The sequence below is a fragment of the Zeus faber genome (assembly GCF_960531495.2).
Source record: "Zeus faber genome assembly, chromosome: 18".
NCBI lineage: Eukaryota > Metazoa > Chordata > Actinopteri > Zeiformes > Zeidae > Zeus > Zeus faber.
The window spans coordinates 29,069,294-29,081,793 of record NC_137210.1 but is presented as its reverse complement, the minus strand read 5'-3'; the positions used below and the strand labels follow the sequence as shown (position 1 = coordinate 29,081,793).

Genomic DNA, 12,500 nt, shown 5'->3' with positions numbered 1-12,500 from the left:
ACACACTAAAACACACACACACACACACACACACACTAAAACACACACACTAAAACACACACACACACACTAAAACACACACTAAAACACACACTAAAACACACACACTAAAACACACACACACTAAAACACACACACTAAAACACACACACACACTAAAACACACACTAAAACACACACACACACACACTAAAACACACACACTAAAACACACTAAAACACACACACACACACTAAAACACACACACACACTAAAACACACTAAAACACACTCACACACACTAAAACACACACACTAAAACACACACACACACACTAAAACACACACACTAAAACACACACACACACACTAAAACACACACTAAAACACACACACACACACACTAAAACACACTAAAACACACACACACTAAAACACACACACACTAAAACACACTAAAACACACTCACACACACTAAAACACACACACACACACTAAAACACACACACTAAAACACACACACACACACACACTAAAACACACACTAAAACACACACACACACACACTAAAACACACACACTAAAACACACACACACACTAAAACACACACTAAAACACACTCACACACACTAAAACACACACACACACACACTAAAACACACACACACACTAAAACACACTCACACACACTAAAACACACTCACACACACTAAAACACACACACTCAAACACACACTAAAACACACGCACACACTAAAACACACGCACACACACACTAAAACACACGCACACACTCAAACACACGCACACACTAAAACACACACACACACTAAAACACACACACACAGTAAAACACACACACACACACACTAAAACACACACTAAAACACACTCACACACACTAAAACACACACACTAAAACACACTCACACACACTAAAACACACACACTCAAACACACACTAAAACACACACACACACACACTAAAACAGACGCACACACTCAAACACACACTAAAACACACACACACACACTAAAACACACACACACAGTAAAACACACACACACACACTAAAACACACACACTCAAACACACACTAAAACACACACACTAAAACACACACACACACACTAAAACACACACAAACACACACTAAAACACACACATACACACACACACACACACAGTAAAACACACACACACACACACACTAAAACACACACACACTAAAACACACACTCAAACACACACTAAAACACACACACTAAAACACACACACACACTAAAACACACACATACACACACACACACACTAAAACACACGCACACACTCAAACACACACTAAAACACACACACACACACACACACTAAAGCACGTGTATTTATGTGACGTGGTGCTGTGTGGTGCTGATTCAATGTTTTACATCTAACACACACACACACACACACTAAAACACACACAAACACACACTAAAACACACACATACACACACACACACACACTAAAACACACACACTCAAACACACACTAAAATACACACACACTAAAACACACACACACACACTAAAACACACGCACACACTCAAACACACACACACACACACTAAAGCACGTGTATTTATGTGACGTGGTGCTGTGTGGTGCTGATTCAATGTTTTACATCTAACACACACACACACACACACACACACACACACACACACACACTTAAACACACACACTCAAACACACACACACTAAAACACACACATACACACACACACTAAAACACACGCACACACTCAAACACACACTAAAACACACACACACACACACTAAAACACACGCACACACTCAAACACACACTAAAACACACACACACACACTAAAACACACGCACACACTCAAACACACACTAAAACACACACACACACACTAAAACACACGCACACACTCAAACACACACTCAAACACACACACACACACACTAAAGCACGTGTATTTATGTGACGTGGTGCTGTGTGGTGCTGATTCAATGTTTTACATCTAACACACACACACACACACACACACTAAAACACACACAAACACACACTAAAACACACACATACACACACTAAAACACACACACACACACACAGTAAAACACACACACACTAAAACACACACACTCAAACACACACTAAAACACACACATACACACACACACTAAAACACACGCACACACTCAAACACACACTAAAACACACACACACACACTAAAACACACGCACACACTCAAACACACACTCAAACACACACACACACACACTAAAGCACGTGTATTTATGTGACGTGGTGCTGTGTGGTGCTGATTCAATGTTTTACATCTAACACACACACACTAAAACACACACACTCAAACACACACTAAAACACACGCACACACTCAAACACACACTAAAACACACACACACACTAAAACACACGCACACACTCAAACACACACTAAAACACACACACACACAGTAAAACACACACACACACACACACTAAAACACACACACACTAAAACACACACACACACACTAAAGCACGTGTATTTATGTGACGTGGTGCTGTGTGGTGCTGATTCAATGTTTTACATCTAACACACACACACACACACACACACACACACACACTAAAACACACACAAACACACACTAAAACACACACACACACACTAAAACACACGCACACACTCAAACACACACTCAAACACACACACACACACACTAAAGCACGTGTATTTATGTGACGTGGTGCTGTGTGGTGCTGATTCAATGTTTTACATCTAACACACACACACACACACACACACTAAAACACACACAAACACACACTAAAACACACACATACACACACTAAAACACACACACACACACACAGTAAAACACACACACACTAAAACACACACACTCAAACACACACTAAAACACACACATACACACACACACTAAAACACACGCACACACTCAAACACACACTAAAACACACACACACACACTAAAACACACGCACACACTCAAACACACACTCAAACACACACACACACACACTAAAGCACGTGTATTTATGTGACGTGGTGCTGTGTGGTGCTGATTCAATGTTTTACATCTAACACACACACACTAAAACACACACACTCAAACACACACTAAAACACACGCACACACTCAAACACACACTAAAACACACACACACACTAAAACACACGCACACACTCAAACACACACTAAAACACACACACACACAGTAAAACACACACACACACACACACTAAAACACACACACACTAAAACACACACACACACACTAAAGCACGTGTATTTATGTGACGTGGTGCTGTGTGGTGCTGATTCAATGTTTTACATCTAACACACACACACACACACACACACACACACACACTAAAACACACACAAACACACACTAAAACACACACATACACACACTAAAACACACACACACACACACACAGTAAAACACACACACACTAAAACACACACTAAAACACACACATACACACACACACTAAAACACACGCACACACTCAAACACACACTAAATCACACACACACGCACACACTCAAACACACACACACACACACTAAAGCACGTGTATTTATGTGACGTGGTGCTGTGTGGTGCTGATTCAATGTTTTACATCTAACACACACACACACACACACACACTGTTCAACTAACGGTTCATTTTCTCTCTCTCCAGATTTAATAGTTGGAGTGTTTGGAGCAGACAAAGCTGTTTTATACAGGTAGTGTGTGTGTGTGTGTGTGTGTGTGTGTGTGTGTGTGTGTGTGTGTGTGTGTGTGTGTGTGTGTTAATGACTTGGACCACCTCTGGTATCAAAGGCTCTTCATGTCCAACTCCCACTGAGTTTTTACGACGTCTCCTGTTTGATTCCTGCTCCGTCAGCACCGAGCCACCGCTGTAGTACACCTTCTACACCTTCTACACCCTCTGTGTGTGGTCAAAGAGCTTCACCAAGGAAATGAGTCACAGCAACACAGTCAACCATCCTCCTACATGTCAACGAACTAGTTACTGTTATTCATGTTCAGTCCGAGATTGACATGTCACCAGGTGGAGCCGCCGGTTGGAGCCGCCGGGTGGAGCCACCGGGTGGAGCCACCAGGTGGAGCCACCAGGTGGAGCCGCCAGGTGGAGCCGCCAGGTGGAGCCACTAGGTGGTGCTAGCGTTAGCACGTAGGTGTGGTGATACGAGGGAGGTGAAGCGGTTGCCCGTGGCAACGGTTGTTATTAACAGGTCGGCGTCATTGAGAAGTAAGCGAGCGCCGGGGGAGGGTCACGACCAATCAGAGACGTGTCGGCAGGTGTAGAAACCAGGAGTCCTGCTCCATTGGTCCTGGTCACGTATTGATGTTCATTGGTTGTTCTGCTCAGAGCTCGACCCGTCATCAGCGTCAACGCCACGTTGGACCTCAGCCCTCAGATCCTCAACTCTGAGGAGAAGAACTGCAAGCTGCCTGGAAGTACTACTGCAGTGTCATGGTACTTATACACACATTATACACACACTGCCTGGAAGTACTAGTGCAGTGTCGTGGTACTTATACACACATTATACACACACTGCCTGGAAGTACTACTGCAGTGTCATGGTACTTATACACACATTATCATGGTTTGTGTGTGTGTGTGTGTGTGTGTGTGTGTGTGTGTGTCTGTGTGTGTGTGTGTAGCTTCAAGGTGAAGTACTGCCTGGAGGCCAGTGGAAGAGGAGCTCCAGCTTCACTCAGTAAGTTTAAACAGAGTATCATGGTGCTTGGTGTTAAAGTACGTGGGAGGTTATTTGAAGGAGTAAAAAGCCGCCAAAATGACTTAAGGCCCTAATATACAGTACTTCTAACTTCTAACGACGCCAACGTCTACGCAAGATGGCCGCCCTGCATGTCCTGCGTTGCTTTGCAGACACTGGTCGTGCACACCCTCAGAAATGAAAGGAGCAGTGTGTAGAATGTAGGAAGGGACTTGACAGGAATGGAATAGAACATTGATCATGTTTTCATTCCTGTATAATCACATCAATACCAAAGTTGTGTTTACATCACCTTAGAACCACACCTTTGTATCTACATAGGAAGCCATACGCTGCACGCAGGCTGCCATGTTGCACCGCCAGGTTGCACCGCCAGGTTGCACCACCATGTCGTACTGCTATGTTGCACCTCCCTGTTGCACCGCCGTGTTGCACCTCCCTGCTGCACCGCCATGTTGCACCACCGTGTTGCACCGCCGCGTTGCACCGCCGTGTTTCTACTGGAGCCCAGAACGGACAAACCAAACATTGGCTCTAGAGAGAGACTTTCTGCCTTTTTGATGCCACTAAATCCCACACACTGATCCTTTAACGCGTCCGCAAGATGCAGTTGCCACATGAGCAGCGGGGGCAGGGTGTGGGGCGTGATGAGCAGGTCCGCAACAGCAGACTCTGAAGGAGCTACAACAAACCCCCTTCCTCTCCTCCTCCACCCTCCCTCCCAGGTTTCCGTGTGGACCTGGTCCTGGACCGGCTGAAGCACAAGGAGGCCACCAAGCGGGTTCTGTTCCTGCACGGCAGAACCTTCCAGTACGCCAAGAACATGACGGTGTCCAACGGAGGAGTCCTGGCCTGCGAGGAGCAGGAGGCCTTCCTCAGGGTGAGCTCCTCCTCTCCCTCCTCTCTCTCCTCCCTTTTGCTCTCTCCCATTATATGCACCAAACTGCTTCCTTTTCTCTTTGTGTGTGTGTGTGTGTGTGTGTGTGTGTGTGTGTGTGTGTGTGTGTGTGTGTGTGTGTGTGTGTGTGTGTGTGTGTGTGTGTGTGTGTGTGTGTGTGTGTGTGTGTGTGTGTGTGTGTGTCAGGATGACGGGGACTTCCGGGATAAGATCACTCCCATCTCCGTGGTGATGGAGTACAGTCTGGACATCCAGAGAGCGGCCGACTCCAGCGGCCTGCTGCCCGTGCTGGACATGAATACGCCCTCCAACATCACCAAGCAGGTTACGTAGTATTAATAATATTATTATTAATAATAATAGTATGTTGTGTTATAAGGTGGTCAAGTATTATTATGAATTAATTTTACTATTAAATATGAGGTGGTCAAGTATTATTATTATTATTATTAAGTATTAGGTTGTAAAGTATTATAATTATTAATAGTATTATTATTATTATTATTATTATTATTATTAATAAATATGAGTTTAACAATAAATAAATACTGCTAAGTAGTGCTAAGTAATCGTAAGTTTGGAAGTTATGTAAGTTATGTAAGTTATTAAGTATGAGGTGGTCAAGTATAATAATAATAATTATTCATATTATTATTATTAAGTATGAGGTGGTAAGGTATTATAATTATTAATATTATTATTAATTGTGAGGTGGTCAGGTATTTTTTTTAATATTATTGTTAAATATGAGTGTGTCAATTATTATTATTAATGATATTTTTAAATATGAGGTGGTGAAGTATTATTATTCATATTATTATTAAATATGAGGTGGTGAAGTATTATTATTATTAATATTAATATTATTATTATTATTATTATTATTATTATTATTATTACTATTACTATTATTATTATTATTAATTATGAGGCGGTGAAGTAGCTCGCGGGCTGGATCCGTAATGTTATTGTTGGGATTTCTATTTTTTGGGATAAAAGTGTCTGGAACACGACAACCGCTCAAGGTACGGACGCGGTTCAGGTGTCGTTAGAGCCGGGACACCTCAGACATCTCGTGGTTCAAGTTTCAGTCAAATTGATCCACCTTCGGAGCAGGAATTGGCGAAAAACTGACTGGTTGTGAAACGTGCATCGGGTGGTGCAGCGAGATGAGTTGGTGGAGTAAGACGCTAGAGAGGTTGAGCAAATGCTGTCTCCCTGTTCCAGAAGTACAGGATTCTTTTTGACAAATTTACTCAAAACATCCAGTTTTTACGAAATAAATCCCAGGGAGACGTGGGTGATGTGGCACAGGACAGTGGACACACAGGACAGTGGACACACAGGACAGTTGAAACAGAACGGTGGACACACAGGACGGTGGACACACAGGACGGTGGACACACAGGACAGTAGAAACAGGACGGTGGACACACAGGACAGTAGAAACAGGACGGTGGACACACAGGACAGTAGACATACAGGACGGTGGACACAGGATGGTGGACACACAGGACAGTGGACACACAGGACAGTAGAAACAGGACGGTGGACACACAGGACAGTAGACATACAGGACGGTGGACACACAGGACAGTAGACATACAGGACGGTGGACACAGGACGGTGGACACACAGGACAGTGGACACACAGGACAGTAGAAACAGGACGGTGGACACACAGGACAGTAGACACACAGGACGGTGGACACAGGATGGTGGACACACAGGACAGTGGACACACAGGACGGTGGACACAGGATGGTGGACACACAGGACAGTGGACACACAAGACAGTAGAAACAGGACGGTGGACACACAGGACAGTAGACATACAGGACGGTGGACACAGGATGGTGGACACACACGACAGTAGACATACAGGACGGTGGACACAGGACGGTGGACACAGGACAGTGGACACATAGGACGGTAGAAACAGGACGTTGGACACAGGACGTTGGACACAGGACGGTGGACACAGGATGGTGGACACAATGGACGGTGGACACAAAGGACAGTGGACACACAGGACGGTGTACACACAGGACAGTAGAAACAGGACGGCGGACACACAGGACGGCGGACACACAGGACGGCGGACACACAGGACGGCGGACACACAGGACGGTGGACACACAGAACGGTGGACACACAGGACGGTGGACACACAGGACGGCGGACACACAGGACGGCGGACACACAGGACGGCGGACACACAGGACGGTGGACACACAGGACGGCGGACACACAGGACGGCGGACACAGGACTTTCACTCTGGTTTCACATCACAGTAAATTGCTCGTACACTGTTTCAATGCTCAAATTTGTTCTGTCGGATTAAAAGAATAAATGGCCTGTCATCACTGTCCTCAACGTAATGACTGTGGACAAAAAGCTCAGGATTCCCACCGCCCTGAACGCATCGTTTCCAGAGGCTTTTTCTACTCTGCAGGAGATGACGTCAGCTGGTCACGGATGTCCTTATATGGTCGTCCCCTCCATCCCATCCGCCGTGCCTTTCTCCAAACAAAACCAATAAAAATAGATGTCATATGATGAGAGTCACAACCTGGATTGATTATTTCTCACCTCAGATTTGTTCAGAAACAGGTTTTAGTGACTGACGAGGAGAAATCAGTGAAAGTTTACTGAGTAAAGAAAAGGGAGGAAGCTCAACCCCCGTTGGCTCGGAAGGAGGGGCCTGGCTGCTCCTTCCCAAGAAAAGCTTCACAGTGAAACATGTGTTTTTGGAACAGTCATGGTTTAGAGGCATGTCACACTGGTTCAAATGCATAACCTGAGCGGTATTTTCAGCAAACAACTTCAAAAACATGTCTGGGGACCACAGAGTTGTAGATTAACTTGTGTAAAAAGGAGCATGTGTGGCCACTTTAAGGTTTTTCTTGTTCAGGATTCATTCTTACAAGACGTTTATATGACATTTAGGATATTACACATAGCACATCATGAAATGACGACAGTAAAAGAGTTATAATTGATAAATAAATGAATAAATAATAATAATAATAATAATAATAAATAGCTGAAGGCAGCAATATCACAATTGTGAATCACAAACTAATGAGCTGCTTATTACAATGTACTGTTATGAACCTCAAACAAAACCAAAGCCACATATCATTGAGGAGGACTAACGTTTTACCAATTTTTATTCAGTCATAAATAACTCATGTACTTACTAAACAGAAAATGAGGTTTCAGCATCAGTTCATCTGTGGTGGGTCGAGGCTCAGGGACGGACTTGGACTAAAACAATGGCCCAGACTGTTCTACCCAGACTCGCCCACCAGAACCAGCCTGCAGATACTCCGTAGATACTACTGTATATTTGAACTTCTAAAATACAGTAAGAAAATAAATCATATTTAAATACACAAACTCTAAATAATAACTCTAAAATAACTCTAAATAATAAATTGAACAAAAATGAAGTACTGTACATCTTTTGGCCTGCTGTTAAAGAACACAGCATTACTCCTGGCCTGGGTCTTGCTGCTCCAAACAATGAAATAATATTTAAAATAACACCAGCTTTGCATATTATTGTGCTAGTGCTTGGGTATTGCTTTTCCAATGAGATATTATATTACATTATGAATGTATATGAATATTATGAACAATATCTAAATTGTATATTTCTGACTCTTGAAGGCAGCATGCTTTCTGACTCTCCCATCTTTCATCACCACTTACACTTTTAATCATTTAAGACTTTAAGTCATTTATGAAGTTTGTAAAGATAGATTCCGTGTCCAAATCTGAGAATTTGCTTCTTTTTGGTTGTGTCATAAATGATGTGTTTGGGGTTTTATTTGGGCGACGTCCCGGTTGTAACGACACCTCAGTCGTGTCCCTTGAGCGATCGTCCTGTTTAAATTAATTAATTAAAGAGCGTCATCAAAATCCAAACCATAACAATAGGAGATCATGAATCATGATGACATCATCATAACAATTCATTCATTCATTTGTCATCATCTTGATTTGTTTTTCATTTTGTCATGATTGTCTTTTGAGTTTTTCAAATAAAGTTTTTCCTCTCAGGCTCACATCCTGTTGGACTGTGGCCCAGACAACATCTGCAAACCGGACCTCAGGCTTTCCGTCAAGAGGTGAGAACGTATGAATAGCAAAATCATAGGAAGCGCCTCGGCAGTGCTCTCACCAGGTGCTTGAGGTGCTTTAATTCCATCGTCAGAAATGTAAGTGCTGGAATACCTTGAAAATAGCCCCTTTTGTGCTGAGGTGCTTGAAAAGCCCTTGGAAAACAAAATATGACCATTGAAAAGCTGTGATATTCCAGAGCCTATGCAGAGAAATGTAAATGTCATGCAGCATGGTTGGAAACGACAGTGAGATAATAATAAATATAATATATATATATACTAATATCAATAACAGACAATGAGCCTAAGATGATATTATATTTGAATCAATAGAGATGTTTTATCTTTTATTTAAAAAAAATGGTGCTTGAAAAACAACTTGAAAGTCCTTGAATTTCATTTTGTAATCCCCAGAATGACTAAAAATGTTGAAGAGCTGCATATTATATGTTTGAGTCATTATATTGAGCCTCCAGTTTCCCACAGTCAGCGCCGTGAGCTCACATGATCCCTGGCTTTAAAGTGGTAAACCGTGAGGTGGTCGTGTGTGATCCGTGTTGCAGCGACCGGGAGCAGTTGTACATCGGCGACGACAACGAGCTGACGCTGGAGGTCAGCGCCGAGAACCAGGGGGAGGGAGCGTACGAGGCCGAGCTGCACGTCTACCCGCCCCCGCAGGCCGACTTCACCGGGGTGGTCCGCGGCGGCCAGGTACACACACACACACACACACACACACACACACACACACACACACACACACACACTGAGGGGTTGTTGATCAGCTGTGGTGATGTGCAGGCTCTCTCTAGACTGTCCTGCGCCTACAAGAAGGAGAACCAGACCCGGCTGGTGGTGTGCGACCTGGGAAACCCCATGAAGGGAGGCAGTAAGGTCAGTGCTCCACCTGCACTCCGCCCAAATTCTGAGTTATTCTTTTAGGGTTCAATGAAGAACCAATGAAACAAACCTTCACAGAGACTTGGAAACCTCAGGGTGCCGTGCAACATGTTTGGAGGTGGCTCAGCAGCTTTGCAGTACAGCAGCTTTGCAGTACAGCAGCTTTGCAGTACAGCAGCTTTGCGGTACAGCAGCTTTGCGGTACAGCAGCTTTGCGGTACGGCAGCTTTGCGGTACGGCAGCTTTGCGGTACAGCAGCTTTGCGGTACGGCAGCTTTGCGGTACAGCAGCTTTGCGGTACGGCAGCTTTGCGGTACAGCAGCTTTGCGGTACAGCAGCTTTGCGGTACGGCAGCTTTGCGGTACGGCAGCTTTGCAGTACGGCAGCTTTGCGGTACGGCAGCTTTGCGGTACGGCAGCTTTGCGGTACGGCAGCTTTGCGGTACGGCAGCTTTGCGGTACGGCAGCTTTGCGGTACAGTAGCTTTGCGGTACGGCAGCTTTGCGGTACAGCAGCTTTGTGGTACGGCAGCTTTGCGGTACAGTAGCTTTGTGGTACGGCAGCTTTGCGGTACAGCAGCTTTGTGGTACGGCAGCTTTGCGGTACAGTAGCTTTGTGGTACGGCAGCTTTGCGGTACGGTAGCTTTGCGGTACCAAGTTGACAGTGTCACATGCACACCTCTTCATCCTCCTCCTCCTCCTCCTCCAGGTCCTGGCGGAGCTGAGGTTCAGTGTCCACCAGCTCTCAGAGCAGGACACGTCGGTCAAGTTCGACCTGCAGGTTGTCAGGTAGACGTCTGTCTGTCTGTCTGTCTGTCTGTCTGTCTGTCTGTCTGTCGTAGTAGTAGTAGAACTGTAGCAGCATGATTGGTCTTTTGTTGACATGAATAGGTGTGTGTGCGTGCGTGCGTGCGTGCGTGCGTGTGTACACTGAGCAGCCACAACATTTAACCAGTAACAGGTGAAGTTAATAACATTGATCGTCTGGTTCCAATGGCACCTGTCAAGTGGTGGGAGATATATAGTGTCATATATTATTATGTATATAGTGTTATATATTATTATTATATACATAGTGTTATATATTATGATTATACACATAGTGTTATATATGATATATATATGAGGCAGCAGCTGAAGAGTCAGTTGTTGAAGTATAAAAATGGGCGTGGTCAGGATCTGAGCCACTTTGACAAGGAGCACATTGTGATGCTGGACGACTGGGTCAGAGCATCTCCACAAGCACAGGTCTTGTGGCTGTTCCCGCTGTGCAGTGTTACTACCAAAAGTGTCCAAGGAAGGACGAGCGGTGAACCGGCCACAGGGTCACGGGGCCCAAGGCTCATTGATGCACGTGGGGAGTGAAGTCTACTCCGTCTGGTTCGATGCCACAGAAGAACTACTGCAGCACAAAGTGGTGAAAAGTGAATGGTGCTATGATAGAAAGGGGTAGAACACACAGTGCATGGCAGCTTGCTGCGTATGGGAGCTCACAGTGTCCATGCTGACCCCTGTCCACCCCTGAAAGCACCTACAATGGACATGTGAGTGTCACAACTGGACCATGGAGCCATGGAAGAAGGTGGAGGTCTGAGGAATCACCTTTTCTTCTACATCATGTGGGTGGGTGGGTTTGGGTTCGATCCCATGGAGCATCTGTGGGATGTGCTGGAACAACAAGCCTGATTCATGGGGGCCCCACCTCCACCTTCCAGGACTTAAAGGATCTGCTGCTACCGTCTTGGTGCCAGATACCAGAGGACACCTTCAGAGTCTGGTGGAGTC

General features: G+C 44.7%; 1 protein-coding gene across 5 annotated transcripts in view; it reads left to right on the top strand.

Annotated features, from left to right (window-relative positions):
* itgav (integrin, alpha V) overlaps positions 1–12,500 on the top strand; it is a 40,417-nt gene that overhangs the window by 17,791 nt on the left and 10,126 nt on the right. For all 5 annotated transcript variants that reach the window (XM_080019320.1, XM_080019318.1, XM_080019317.1 and 2 more), the window contains exons 16-24: positions 3,716–3,761; positions 4,412–4,519; positions 4,711–4,766; positions 5,513–5,667; positions 5,872–6,009; positions 9,755–9,822; positions 10,380–10,527; positions 10,618–10,710; positions 11,425–11,504. In XM_080019320.1, coding sequence (XP_079875446.1) covers positions 3,716–3,761; positions 4,412–4,519; positions 4,711–4,766; positions 5,513–5,667; positions 5,872–6,009; positions 9,755–9,822; positions 10,380–10,527; positions 10,618–10,710; positions 11,425–11,504 — 892 coding nt within the window. The remainder of the gene's footprint in view (positions 1–3,715; positions 3,762–4,411; positions 4,520–4,710; positions 4,767–5,512; positions 5,668–5,871; positions 6,010–9,754; positions 9,823–10,379; positions 10,528–10,617; positions 10,711–11,424; positions 11,505–12,500) is intronic.